The sequence below is a fragment of the Jatropha curcas genome, chromosome 7 (assembly GCF_041381405.1).
Source record: "Jatropha curcas cultivar XTBG-Jc1 chromosome 7, XTBG_Jcur_1.0, whole genome shotgun sequence".
NCBI classification, from domain to species: domain Eukaryota; kingdom Viridiplantae; phylum Streptophyta; class Magnoliopsida; order Malpighiales; family Euphorbiaceae; genus Jatropha; species Jatropha curcas.
In genome coordinates this window covers 24,877,541-24,891,181 of record NC_143157.1, presented here as the reverse complement: position 1 = coordinate 24,891,181, position 13,641 = coordinate 24,877,541, and the positions used below count along the sequence as shown (strand labels likewise).

General features: G+C 34.3%; 4 protein-coding genes and 1 pseudogene across 6 annotated transcripts; 2 read left to right on the top strand and 3 right to left on the bottom strand.

Moving 5' to 3' along the window:
* Positions 1-34: 34 nt before the first annotated feature.
* LOC105633283 (Formyl transferase) lies at positions 35-3,204 on the bottom strand. Of its 3 annotated transcripts, none has more exons than XM_089723728.1 (7): positions 3,064-3,204; positions 2,415-2,925; positions 2,175-2,286; positions 1,410-1,586; positions 1,103-1,229; positions 701-833; positions 35-616 (listed from the first exon to the last, which is right to left on the bottom strand). In XM_089723728.1, exons 2-6 carry the CDS (start codon positions 2,806-2,808, stop codon positions 720-722), a joined length of 924 nt encoding a protein of 307 aa, XP_089579854.1. In that variant the 5' UTR covers positions 2,809-2,925; positions 3,064-3,204; the 3' UTR covers positions 35-616; positions 701-719. The 3 variants fall into 3 exon arrangements, with proteins under 3 accessions (XP_089579854.1, XP_089579853.1, XP_089579855.1); XM_089723727.1 differs by having other exon boundaries at positions 35-597; XM_089723729.1 differs by having other exon boundaries at positions 35-301.
* A 482-nt stretch (positions 3,205-3,686) lies between these two features.
* Positions 3,687-3,981, top strand: LOC110009355 (uncharacterized). Its single transcript, XM_089723730.1, has one exon. It carries the CDS (start codon positions 3,687-3,689, stop codon positions 3,873-3,875), a length of 189 nt encoding a protein of 62 aa, XP_089579856.1. The 3' UTR covers positions 3,876-3,981.
* A 1,041-nt stretch (positions 3,982-5,022) lies between these two features.
* Positions 5,023-7,584, bottom strand: LOC105633040 (small ribosomal subunit protein eS8). The gene is made up of 5 exons (XM_012215551.4): positions 7,430-7,584; positions 7,248-7,320; positions 6,384-6,714; positions 5,799-5,968; positions 5,023-5,298 (listed from the first exon to the last, which is right to left on the bottom strand). Exons 1-5 carry the CDS (start codon positions 7,431-7,433, stop codon positions 5,217-5,219), a joined length of 660 nt encoding a protein of 219 aa, XP_012070941.1. The 5' UTR covers positions 7,434-7,584; the 3' UTR covers positions 5,023-5,216.
* Positions 7,585-7,619: 35 nt separating this feature from the next.
* LOC105633038 (Putative lysine decarboxylase family protein) lies at positions 7,620-10,561 on the top strand. The gene is made up of 4 exons (XM_012215549.4): positions 7,620-8,256; positions 9,476-9,604; positions 9,766-9,950; positions 10,042-10,561. The coding sequence occupies exons 1-4, from the start codon at positions 8,050-8,052 to the stop codon at positions 10,424-10,426; spliced, it is 906 nt and encodes a 301-aa protein (XP_012070939.1). The 5' UTR covers positions 7,620-8,049; the 3' UTR covers positions 10,427-10,561.
* Positions 10,562-10,709: 148 nt separating this feature from the next.
* Positions 10,710-11,914, bottom strand: LOC105633282 (cell division control protein 48 homolog D pseudogene; annotated as a pseudogene).
* Between the last annotated feature and the right edge of the window lie 1,727 nt (positions 11,915-13,641).

Sequence of the window (13,641 nt, the reverse complement as noted above, 5' to 3'; positions counted from 1 at the left end):
AGTCCTTAAGAAACACTAGTATAACTATGAAAAATCAAACCGAAAAAGCTCGTCCACATTCTGCTAATATATGTAAAGCAATTTCAGTACATTAGTATATTATATCAATTAGCCTGCAAATGATCCTAAAGGGAAAATAATAATGAAAACAAGAAAAATCAACAAATGGCCAAAATTAAGCTTGTACTCAAAAGTTCCCCAGCTCAAAAAGTTCTTCACCTGCATTCTGTAGGTCAATTTTAAAAGGCTGCAACAACTCCCAGCAGCTTCCATCGCATCTAAAACTGAAACTATAGGCGTCCTGCGATAATCAGTATGTAGTCTTTTAACACACATTTGGTGAAAAATCATAACTTGGCAGAGAAAACAATTCATTCATCATCGCTTAGTAGGAGCTCCAAGGGTAAAATTTTTATTAATTATGTAAACCTTCAGGAAAGAGTAAGCTTGTTATCTATGATCAATTGCAAAATGTCCTGTGTAGGTAAATATGTGATTTGAAGAGGTGGTTAGATATTGATCTCAATGGCAACTTGTATAACAACAATACTTCTATAGAACACTTGCATGCATGCTGCACCTTCTGCAGGGTACAACCTACAATACAGGAAATCAACTTGATTTTTGAGAAAGCCATGCTTAATAAGAAAGTTCCCACCACTGGTTAAGTAAATCATATAAGATAAATTTTAAGGCTTACCAAAAAGCAAAGACTAGTCTTAGCTGTACTGGTTGGGGTTTTCCCTACTTCTAATGAGAGGGACGCCATCTTCCCTCCAAATAATGCGCTCCTCACATAATGCCGCTGTCACTTCCACATATAACCGATGCTCCTGTAATATAGAAAGTGAAGAAGAAATGTTGCAAAATAATTTTAAACCAAATGAAATCTTACATTCGAAGCAAAACCAGAAGTTAAAATGCCTTCGATGATCTTATACGGTTGTTTTTGTAAGGCTATTTTAAGATGAACATCTGTCTCCTAAAGTCAGTACTACTTATCCAATGTAGCAGATACACAAAAATTGGACAGACAAGTTGATATGACATGGCGTGGAACATAACATTTTCAAATTGGAAAAAAGTGAAATAATATCGTTACCTCTCGGAGAACCCTTGCAGCTAGCTCCTCTGCAGTGTCATTTGCAAGCACGGGGACAACTCTTTGAGCAATGATAAGTCCCGTGTCATAATGCTCATCAACAAAATGGATAGTTGGCCCTGAGTATCTAACCAGGCACAAGGAGAGAGGATGAGGGAAAACCCAAAATAGAGCATGACATAAGGAATTTTCTCATTAAACTTTAAAATTAAGACGGCCGAACTGAAATAGGGAAGGAACTTTAGTTTTTTGTTTGAAAATTAATTTCTGAAGACAAAGAAGACTAACAGCATATTCTGTAAGTTACCTTGCTCCAGAAGCAATGACTGCTTTATGCACCTTCATGCCATAGTAGCCTTTGCCTCCAAAGGCTGGAAGAAGTGCTGGATGTATATTTAATATGCGTTTTGGATAAGCTTGGACCAATTCTGCTGGTATAAGTTTGAGATACCCAGCTAGAAGAATGAAGTCAACCTCAAACTCCCTGATTAAGACAACGTGAACAATGGATAGAGTAGGTACAATCATTTCAACTTTATTCCATTCAAGTTGAAATTAAAGGGTGGAGAGAGAGAGGGAACCATTCCTCACAGATATTCTAATCATTTGCATTTTCTTGAAACCAATTGTCTAAGAAGTTAAAAACTACAGAATTTCTAGATGTAAAAATGTGTTAGAGCACATAGAAAAAACAGACAGTAGATTATTCTTAACATTATTGTAAAAAGTTTTGTGCTTTTTTCTCTTCTTCTTTTAAATATCCAAATGCTCAGCCTATAACCTATCAGTTTTGCATTTCATTTTACGTATTGCTTTTTACTCTTATTGGAATGACAACTCTTCCTCTACATGTTCACAGAAACAATTAATTTTAAAATAAAGAAGGCAGTTTAAATCAAGCCTAAATGATTCACTCCCTATAAGATCACTAAACGTAGTTAACCTTTGTAAGAACACTCATAAGGCCAATGCTACTAAGATGAAAAAACAAGGAGCGTGAACCATCTCATTATTAAACGAAGAACAAAATTTTAGTTCAAAATTGAGAAATACAAATAAAAATCAGCCAAACCTAAGAGCAGCAACAAGGTCCCTTGGGGATAGTCCATCAGGTTCATCTTTGGTCCTAGGAAACAAAACAACAGGGATTTCCTTATTTCTTGCGTACTCTGCACCTCCACAACCTGTGAGACACACAAAAGAAACCTACATGAAACCTTATACAATCCCCCCAAAACGAAGAATTGACTAAATAAAATGCAGAGTTGAAGCACTTGCATAGATGAAGAAAAAATTTGACGGCAGAATATACCTTTCCTATTAGTGACCACAGCGACAACATCACCATGGACTGATCCTTGAATGCAAGCTTCATGAACTGACTTAAAATTTGAACCTCCACCAGAGACAAAAACTGCGAGCTTTTTCCTTTTAATCCCAGAGTTTAAATAACCTTCATTGTGAAAACCAGTACTCCCTAATTTCTCCGAACTGTTCGCACACTCTAATCTCTTAAAAGATAATGACTTTACTCTTGGTGGAGAAATTGATTGGTGGGTATTGAAGCTGACATAATTCTGGGACTGACCAGAGGAGTAAGAATAAGAAGAGTAATAAAACGTTAAAGAGAGTGGCTTTTTGTTATTTTGGATTGCTGGAAAAGTGGAGTTTGAGCACAAACCAGAGAGCAAGGCTTTTGATTCCATTGAAGCGATACGAGAGTCGAGGAAGGAAAGCTTACGGCTGGGACAGGGATGGGCACACACAGAGTCACAGTCGATCTTGTACTCACTGTCTCCGTTAAAAAAGGACGGTATTGGTCTCTGTATCACAACAGACAACAGTACACACTAAAATGACACGAAAAAATAAAATAAAATAAATAAACAACAGAAATTAGAATTAGGGTTCTGAATAAAAAATGATTCAAAGCGGCCCCACAATTTAAACAAAAAGCTCACTTAGCAATGAAAACGACGCCACTTTTGCCTGGAGGAAAAATCCCTCATCTTCCTCCCTCGGCTCGCATTGCTCTCTGTCTCTCTCGTATGCCATGTTTACTTGTTCTATCTCGTTTCCATCCCTGATTGAAGCCCCTTACGGTGCCACGAAAACACCAAGATAACCACAACCCACAATCTCTTACCCCCTCAAATAGCCATAGCAGCAACCGAGAACCCATAGCAATCAACCACTCACTTGCCTCAATTTCCCAGCCCTCATTCTGAGTCGGATTACGCCCTTAATATCCGATCCGTTTGACCCATTTGGAACAGCAAATTACACTAATTTTTACAAGGAATTCCAACAATATTCACAATAATAATAGGGCCGCTGGTTTTTTGTGCTCCAATTCCCTCAAATCGAAGCTGATTCTAGGTAATATTCTTAGGGTTTTAATGTTTCTTGCTTGATTTGATGAAGTGACGCTGTGATTGAGGATTTGTCAAGAATGCCTGTTATATGTTTGATAAATTGCCGCGGATACATTTGTTTCTCTACTCGTGCAAATTCTGCGAAAACAATTGAGGAATCTTTGATCAACTACTGAACTGCTGGGTTTGTGCTTTCTAGTTAAAGAAGAATGGTGTTATGTTACCCATCAACACCGAAGAAATTGGCAATGACGGTGGGATGCTTCATTGCTGGAGCAACCCTCTTTGCAGTTGGCTCACATTTCTCCTATGTCCACGTTGCACCCCAACAAGCTCGCATCAAAGCTCGAAATGATTTTGTTAAGGAACGATTGCGAAAGAAACATGGCAAAGGATAGATAAGCGTAGGTCTTCTTTATTTATTTTATTACCCCTTTTTGTCAAATGAAAATTGCATTTTTAATGGTGGAAGTTCAATAAAATAAGTGTTTCATTCACGGATTACTCATATCGATTTAAATTACAATTTTCTCATATCCTAACATTAGGAGAAAAAGGAATCACCAGTTATATTTAGTTTATAAATCTGAAATTGATCGTTAACCAAGTGATTAGTAGAGAATAACTTGTTTGGGGGAACCTCATACAAAGTTAATCTAAGCCTCAATCAGTACTTTTGATAATTTCGGAAGTTGGTTATATTTTATCCTTGGAAGGTTTTGAGGAAATTTTCGAGTTACATTTTCTTATCATTTCAAGTTACTTCAAGTTACGTTTTAAAGATTATAATAAATTTATAAATATAAATAATCAAATTCTTTTACACTCATTTAACAAAAGAACCAAATTTAAATCAAGTAATTAAATAACCAACTCATGTATAATTTAATACTTTTTCCATCCTATAATGATAGTTCAAGATATTTTTATTTATATAACTTTTTTATTATGCTCGTTTAAATAACACGAGCATCTATTATATTGAAATAATAAATAAAAATTATTAAAAATAAAATAAAATTTAATAAAAGTATAATAGAGAATTTAAAAATTAACTATAATACATAAAAAATAAATAGACTATATTTTAAAACAAACCAAAAAGATAAAATATATTATTTTTTTAGATAAGAGAGAGTACTATAAACAAGATACATAATGTAGTTTTGTTTATAATTTTTATACATAAATGTACCTTTTAAAAAGTATTCGCAAAAAAATTTCGAAGATATATTAATTGAAGATTACATTTGTTATAAACTTATAAAGTTTTTTAAAAGATACTTTAGTGTTCGAATAAATCTATAAATAAGAATTTATAATAAAAATTGATTTAAGCTTGTTAGTTTTACATGGAAAACTAATAATACTCTATCAGGATCCGCTCGCTTAATGAAGTACAAGAAATACTTGGCTCCTGCAGATAGGAATGACCGAGGCACTTAACCTCGTCCACCTCTCCCAAAAATCAACAAAAAACAACGGGAAGAAAAAAAACACAACTCTCATCATATGACAGCAATATTACCATCAACAGGCCATACAAAATCAAAAGATCATCTTATGCTGCTGTTAAATAAAAGACAATATTAGGTTTCTAATTGGGAATTCAACGATAATAATAGTTGCTGCTACAAGTTTAATCTCTCATCTCATAAAAAATACAATCTCCAGACACAAGGAAAAGAAAGAGGGGGGAGACAAGTCTGATCTGAATAGAAAGTTTGGATTGCAAAATTTTAGGCAGCCCCAGCTCCCTTGCCCTTCTTCCTCTGGATCTTCTTCATGTAGAACTCCAGCTCCTTACCCTCCAGAATATACCTAACAGCAAAAAATAAAAAAATTTTAAATTGTAATTAGCAATGCATTGATTAGCATAGTTCAAAATCAAAGGAATGGTGATTAAGTTGATCAAATCAGATTTATATATCGCAACTTGTATCTACGAAGGTGGATAAAAACTGAGATAGAAAGGTTTAACTTCTAATAAATTCTATGATTTGGTTCAAACATGTTTTCACCCTCAAAAACTTCACATTAGTACTTACATAACTTGAACCACAACCAAAATTCAAATCCTCAAGCCAAACACTACTTGGGGAGAAGAAAATATTCTTTAACTACAAATGCAAGCAAAGATGATCACTGATTAGGCTTTTCAAGTATTAAAAAGCAAAAAAATTGAGGGCTTGGCAATGCAAACAATTACATATGGCAAAATACCAATCTGGCTCGGTCATTCATGAATATTGACAAACAAAACCATGCTTGGACAAATATATATAGCAACTAAATGAAATAGTACATGAGAAAATACATACCCATCAGCACGGCCACACTGACCAGGGCGTGATGAGATACAAGCCATTAGACGACCACCAGCAAATTGTTCTTCAATATGAGGATCAAGCTTGCGAGTCTGCTGTCTCTTCTCCAGCTTTCTCAAAACATGATTACTCTTCTTCACTTCCTCAGTAGCACCTTCACCTTCCTATCCAACAATAGAGTGAAAAAGTACAAGATAGTTAATGGGACCTTAAATGAATATAATGCAAAGATATTTGCGCTCAATTAAAATGCATTTAATATAAGACAAATAAATAAATAAGGGTCCATTCCCAGGCAATGGCAGATTACAGTAAAATTTTTGAAATGTGCAAACAACATATACACATGTATTAAACAACTAAAGTTAATAACAGCTAATACGAGATTTGACTAGCCTTCCATAAGGCCCATATCCATGCATTGATAATTAAAATATAAAAAAAAATGAATCATACAAAAGGATAATTCAAAAAGCATCAGAAACTTCCCAAAAAGGCAGAACGAAGGAAGTGGCCATAACACTTGAACAAATATAATTTAATTATTCATTTGCTTGAACGTATGAAAAAGGGTTCTACCTCTCCTTCCTTCTTGGTAGCCGCAACTTTCTTCTTGCGGCCAATATCAACTCCATAGTGCTGAAGATACCACTGTTTAAATGGTGCAGCATCAACCTGGACAATGGCACTCTTCACCAAGGTTTGAGTACGAACCAGCTCATTGTTAGATGCATTGTACACCACATCAAGAATTCTGGTCTTTCTAGTAACAGCCTCACTTCCCCAGGAGTAGTTTCCAGTATCAAGCCTCAAAGCACGCCACTTCACATTTCCACCTCTAACCCTAATTCTCCTGACTGTCTTGTTACTAGACAGTTTTGTGTTTGCAGGCTGCCTTCCGAGCTCATACCTTTAGAGTAGGGGGGACAAGGGAAGTATAAATTAATTTTGGCAAATGAAAAAATTCTAAACCAATGAGAATACTCCTTTCGTGTATAAATTCACTATTTGCAAAAGCTAATATAAAGATCAATATACACCGATTATCCATAGTTTGGCTAGAATAAGTAGGGATAATTGTGAACTATAAAATAAATTTATCAAGAAATACAGATTTATCAGATATTTAGAACAAAAAAATTTAAACCAATCAATAACAATAAAAAATGGAATCTCTTCCATTTCCTGCTTCAGAAAGGATCAACAAGCAAGAACAACACAACAAAACCAATTGATTCAATTTGTCAAGCCACGGCCATAACAGCTTTATTTATTCATAAAATGTTAGCAGCAAGAGAATATACAGGATCACTTTTCACTATTCAATTTCCAAATTTCTAGCTTCTCAGCAACCAAATAGAAAACAAAACAACACCAGCAGATCAAAATTACAACAGAACTTCCTCACAAAAGAAAAAGAAAATGCGTGGTTTGAAAGCTTACTTTCTCTTCTTCCTCCATGCCTTCTTCTTGCCTCCAGTGGCACGCCTCTTGTGCATCGAATCACGAGAAATACCTATCAATCCATAGAGAATTTGGCCATTAACATCACTAAAATACAATTCTATTCGCGACAAGCTAAAAGGGCATCAGATTAAGAAAAGAATAACAATCAAAGACATTACCCATTTTTGCAGAGAGAGTGAATTAAGCTTTTCACTGCCTCACAAGTGCAAATCTCCAGAGGGACGCTAGGGTTTCAGAGACAGGAAAGTGAGAGTGAGGCGGGGCTTTATGCTTATATGAAAAACCCTAGTTGTGGGAAATTACTAACCTGTCCTCTGCTGCTTCCCCTATAAAACTCGGGCGGAAAGGTTAACACAAATTTAGAACGACAGCGGTTTGTTTTACATCCATCTGCAGTTTCAACGGTTGTGATTATCAACCCAGGAATAAAAATCTACGGTTGTGATTCAGAATGTTGCAAATAGATTGACCTTGCTGAAAGACTAATATACCCCTAATTACATTAAAATTTTCGCCCCACCCGTCTTTCTCCTTGCTATCAACGAGGCACGACTTGGTTTTACAATGGCACTACACTGGTTGGAAGTTGGAAGTCCCAGATGCTTTCCACAAAATTCAATCAAGCAACTTGCAACTGCTATACTAAGCTTCCCTTTTTTTCTCTTCCTCTCCTTTCTTTCGTTTTATTTTTTGGTGTACAGTTCCTTTCACCTCAAAATATATATCAGGCAATTAATACTGAAAAAACACAATAACTTACCCATTTTGTGGGTCCAATATGGGTTTTCCCCTTGTGCTTTCATGGGGTTCTCATATTATGGCCAGGAGTTTTTGTGACTATAGTATAAAGCTCCGATCTTTTAATGAAAATGAAAGGTTTGGTGGTGTTAAAGTTAGATCTTCAAACTTTAAGCCTTCCACAAGAAGAATTTCGCTTTGTAAGAATAAATTGGTTGACTTTGATGAGAGAACAAGCCCAAATGAGGTAGCTTCAGTTTCGCTGTCTTCTGTTTTCATTATTCTTCTTATTATTTTTATCTGTGCAACGGTTTCTTCAGATATTTGATTTGCTTCACGTTCCATTTTCTGGTTTCCGTTTATGTTTTTAGTGTCTTCGGCTTTTTGTAATTTCTTTTTTATATTGATAATGTTGAGTTCATTGATTCTAAAAGATAGCATACCCAAATTAGATTATAACTGACTAAGCAGAAACTTTTGTGACATTGTATGACAGTTTATAGCGGTTGAGAGAATAGGACAAGACTGGTAACTAATTTAAGATAGAGGAAATGATATAGAGAATATTTGGATCAGTTTCATGCTACAACACTGTGAACTCGCCTGTTTTTTGAGGCATGTTCTGGTTCTGGAAGTTGAACAATTACACTGAGTCTTGGTGGCATTTTAGAGTGCTTACTGAAATGGCTGTGTCTAGAGAAGAAAGGATTATGATTGTAAGGCCGTACTGGTGTTTTGTGGCAATAGGAGCCTTGGTTTGTAGGATTAAGCCAAGGATTATGCCAACGTCAGCTGTTGTTTCTTGTATCTGGTTTTCTAAAATAGTCCAAGAAATGTATTTTGTAGTAGGTATTTCGGCTGGGCCATTATCTGCAACCTAATATAACATGCTTGCTTAAAATCTATCATGGAATTGCACAGAGGGAGGGATAATATGCAATTAATTAAGAGATGAAAATCGTTTTCAATTTTTTTCCAAAAATAATTCAACTTAGCTGATATTTTAATTTCTGCATGCTGCAATTTTAAGAGTATATTTTCATCATTTTTCATGAGAGCGTATAGTTGCTCTATCTTTGATTTCCTCTTGAACAAACGGATGCTTCATTCATCATATGAGGTTAATTGAAATGCAATGACAACTTTAAAACTTTCTTGTTGAGGGTTGTCCTAGTGAGATTTTGAAAGAGCAACTGCGAGGGGCTCAAGTAGCATCAAATAGCAGGGTTACTGCTTATCTTTGCTAACTCTGTCAGCTAGGGCTCGTTTAAAGAAATCTTGGCCTAACTGTTAGAGAAGTACATATAAGATATGTCATTCTATCCTGTTTCCTTGTTGGTTGGCAGGAAATATAACAGTTTGATTATTTCACTTTTTCTCTTTTCTTTTTCTCATTCACTCAAGTTTATGAAATTCCTTAACAGTTCTGAAGAGCTTATTTTTCAATTGGATTTTCATGCTTCAAGGTCAGAAGAGAGATAGAACGATGCTATAATCTCATACAAAGGCTTGGAAGGGGAGTTGTCTATCTGGGTTCTTCAAGAATGGGACCAGATCATCCACATTACTTGCAAGTGCTGGAGTTGGGTAGAGAGGCAAGTAATATTCATCTCAGTTCTTACCTTAATATTTTGTAACCGTTTAATTTTCAGTTCATGCACTGGACAAAAAGTATTTCCAAGTTCATGTAATAAGATTCTGTGGCACTTGGCATCATATTCATGGGTCTCGTGAGTTTTAAATTCCTAGATTGCAGGTTGCAAAGCTTTTGGACTGCACCTCATGGACAGGGGCTGGTCCAGGCCTAATGGATGCTGCTATTAAAGGTGCACTAGAAGCAGGAAAGCCTGTTGGTGGATTTAAGATAGCAAAAGAAGCTGGCGAATGGACAGCCTCAAATTTTCATGCTTACCTGCCATCAGAAACTTATCTTACATGCAGGTGATACTTTACCAGTATTTTCATGATTGTTGGATATTTTACTGATACAGCTTTGGAGACATTGCATGAATCATTTTGAATAAAATTTTAGGTTTTTCTCTGCAAGAAAGCATGGGCTGGTGGATGCTGCAGTTAGGAATAATAGTTCTGATAAGACTGCTGTAGTTGCTCTCCCTGGTGGAATTGGTACTCTCGATGAGATGTTTGAGATTTTAGCACTGATTCAACTAGAAAGGATAGGATCAGAGCTTCCAGTCCCCTTTATTGTGATGAACTATGACTCATTCTACCAGAAGCTTTTAGACTTCATTCAAAATTGTGAGGATTGGGGTACTGTCTCGAGAGGAGAAGTTGCATCATTATGGAAGGTATGCAATAATAACTCAGATGCTTTGGCCTATTTGACAGATTTCTACAATATTCATTCTTCTAGTGATGAAGACAGGCATGATAAAAAGCTCACAACTGCTCCCTGAAAATAGTTTCTTAATAAGTTAAGAGAGTAATTTTTATGCCATTGAATGTATAAAACAGTGAAATTGAACGGATAAATGTTGTACGCGATGATTTATTATCATGGAATTCAGAAATTAATGCACATCTTACCAGAATTGAAGGTTTGGATTTATATTTTTCAATACAAAGGATTTGTTAAGCCCATTGATTCCTAGCTTCAAAGTACTATAACTTTTCAATGACTGAATAATTTAACGCATTGACTTCAAAATTTGGAAGGGTTGTATTGAGTTGGAATCTATCTTAGTGTGCAAATCTGCAAATCTCTAAATTAGTTGCTTGACAACATAAAAGAAAGGAAAGGTAAAAAGAAATAAAATAGGACCTTAATGCCTTTTGCTTACACAGTGAAATGCAAAGCTTATGAAAATAGGAAAAGAGTGAAAAATAGACAATAATATGACCACGAGATTTTAGACCATCCATAAGAGTTAAAAGTTGCGAAACAATTCTTCTCTCTATCTCCCCACCAGTTTTGTCACGTTTAGGAGCAATTGAATCAATTTCATCGATGAAAATAATGGAAGGAGCATTCTTTTCAGCCTCTTCAAATGCATTCCTTATTTTGCTCACTTTCTCCAGCCATCTTTGACATAATTTCAGGTCCATTGATACATAAACAGAAAGTTCCAGTTTCATTAGCAACTGCCCTGGCCATCATAGTTTTACCAGTACCAGGAGGACCATACAGCAAAATCCCTCTCGGTGGTTTAACACCAATAGCTTTAAACAGTTGGGGATGTCTCAATGGCAATTCAATCAACTCCCTAATTTGAGCTAATTGTTTCTTAAGACCACCAATATCATCATAACCAACACCATCAAGCCTTTCTTCGTCTTCCCTTTTCACAGAATCCCCATCTTAGAAAATCTCAGTTTCAGGAGCAACCTCGCAGTATTCATTAGGATCAGTTTCAATGACCTTAAACTCAGCACTCCTCATACCTCCTCTCACAAGAAAAAGATCTCCTTTTCTAACTGGTCTATAATTATCACTAAAATAAGGTTTCAAATAAGCTTCAAAAAGATTGCTGTAATGCCTTCAAGTGTATCATCCAAAGGCAGCACATGAACTGTCTTCCCGTGCCCAACTTCAAAACCATGAACAGAAATCATATCGCCAAGCCTAACCTTCAAGTTTGATCTAATCACTCTGTTCATCCTGATTTTATGCACCTCGCAAGTTTCATCTGCCCATGCAATGCAAATTTTATCTTTCCTTCTTTTCCCTTTAATTAAAAGGGTGTCGCCTTGAAAAAGATTAAGCTTTTCAAAGGCATGTGGATGGAGTTGAATCGAAGAATTGTCATCGTTAATGGCTTCATCAACGATGAAACGAATGGCTGATGTTTTGCGATCAAGAATTGCAGTACTATAATCTCTCTTTTTTCCCCTAGAGCCGAAGGAACTTGCTTGCTCACTCATGTTTACAATTCTAAAACTCGTAAAACAACATTCAGCACAAGGAAATAGAACAAACAATGATAAAAGATTTAGTGAATATTCAAGTATACATATAGCATGTGCAAGGCCTAAAATCCAGTTATTTCAGGAATCCAAATCCAAAGGAATCTATTTTTCATTCTAATATACTTTATACAATTATAGTGAGGGCATTTGTTGAAAAATTATAGAGAATAATTATATTTACTGTCTTAATTTTTTAGTTTTTGTTCATTGTATTGTCTAAACGAAAAGAGTTGCAATTGAGTATGTGAAACTATTAAAAAAAGTTGCAATTAAGTGAATTTAGTCATCGCCGGATAATTAAAATGAACTATTTTACTCGAGAAATGATATTAAATATAAATATTTATTCAATTTAGCTCTCTTTTTTAAAATTTTTTTTATTGTCTTGTCTTTCAACTCCAAAACAACATAAAACAAATAAAAAAGAAAGGTAAAATCTTGAAAAATAAATAAAGTAAAAATAAAGCAATTGAGTAAAACAATTCATTTTGATTTTCCAATGTGAAATTTCAATTAAATCCATTTAATTGTACTAAAATTACTAAGTCATACGCTAAAATAGAAAAACTAAAAAGGTAAAACACCACTATTATAATTAATACATAATCATGTATGACAATTAACATTAAAAGAAGTAACTTTTTATAACACGTTCACTCAAATTCTAAATACTAATATAAATACTATATCACTAAATAATATAAATAATAGAAATAGTATTTTGACTTTAGTTATGTGAAAAACTATTTCCGAAGAGGCTCTACAAAAAATAGAGAAAGGGGGCTTTCGATTGAATGAAAGAGGAGAGAGAGATTATCAATTTCATTTTTAGGGTTTAACCAAAAATAATTTTGATTGTTTTTGCTATGGTGGGTTAAATTAACAACAAAGGTAGGTCATATAATTAATGTTTTTTTTTTTTTGTTCATTTCAGTTCAAAATAAATAAAGTACAATTAAAATAAAATATAAAATTTGGGATGTCTAAGAAATAAAAATCATTTCGAGTGAAGTTGAAATAATTCGAAAATTTAGGATGAAAAATATTATTTAGCCTATATAATAATTACTCCTTCCTCATGATTTAGAGGCTTATGATTATTTCAGGAGTTCCTAAGTTTAATAGGCCAGCCAATAATAGAAAAGCCCAATCTCAAATTTCGTTGTGCTTTGGCGTTAGGCTAAAAATAACAAGGCCCAGCCCAAATGACAATAAACTTTAACCTCTACTTGTAGTAACTAACGCATTTATCATGTAATTAATCTTTGCTTTCCCAAAAAAAAAAAAAAAAAAAAAAGTAATTAATCAATACAATCAATGCACAGGATTTGGATATCAGAAAATCTATGTTGAATTCAAGTAATTTATGAAATGGAGACACCTTTTTCAGTTACTTCTTTATTGCATTCTTGATTATGTACTTATCAAAAATCTTTTTTTTTTTTTTTCTTTTTCTTGCTATTTTCTTTCTAATAATGGTTAATTTTTGCACCCACTATTTTTTTTTTTTTTTAAATAAGAAGTCATCTTTGCGGTTATGGAGTTGTTGTGAGTTTTCTTTTTGATTTTTTTTTTTTTTTTTTTTTTTTGAAGAAAGAGTTACCTTGAGGATAATTTCAAAGCAGAATTATTAAGTATTATATAATAATTAGAACTTAAAACCTACAATTTTTCAATAGAGGCTTTTGATTTAAATTTTTTGAAT

Bases quoted from the DNA above. Each gene is read 5' to 3' on its own strand.
- LOC110009355 (XM_089723730.1), top strand. From the start codon at position 3,687: ATGGTGTTATGTTACCCATCAACACCGAAGAAATTGGCAATGACGGTG.
- LOC105633040 (XM_012215551.4), bottom strand. The intron at 6,715-7,247 runs GTAAGCTTTCAA...CCTACTCTAAAG, and splicing joins GCATGGAGGAAGAAGAGAAA to GTATGAGCTCGGAAGGCAGC. The intron at 5,969-6,383 runs GTAGAACCCTTT...ATTGTTGGATAG, and splicing joins CTACCAAGAAGGAAGGAGAG to GAAGGTGAAGGTGCTACTGA.
- LOC105633038 (XM_012215549.4), top strand. From the start codon at position 8,050: ATGGGTTTTCCCCTTGTGCTTTCATGGGGTTCTCATATTATGGCCAGG. The intron at 9,605-9,765 runs GCAAGTAATATT...CCTAGATTGCAG, and splicing joins TGCTGGAGTTGGGTAGAGAG to GTTGCAAAGCTTTTGGACTG. The intron at 9,951-10,041 runs GTGATACTTTAC...ATAAAATTTTAG, and splicing joins GAAACTTATCTTACATGCAG to GTTTTTCTCTGCAAGAAAGC.
- LOC105633283 (XM_089723728.1), bottom strand. From the start codon at position 2,808: ATGGAATCAAAAGCCTTGCTCTCTGGTTTGTGCTCAAACTCCACTTTT. The intron at 2,287-2,414 runs GTATATTCTGCC...TGTGTCTCACAG, and splicing joins TGTGGTCACTAATAGGAAAG to GTTGTGGAGGTGCAGAGTAC. The intron at 1,587-2,174 runs GTTTGGCTGATT...TGTCTTAATCAG, and splicing joins GACCTTGTTGCTGCTCTTAG to GGAGTTTGAGGTTGACTTCA.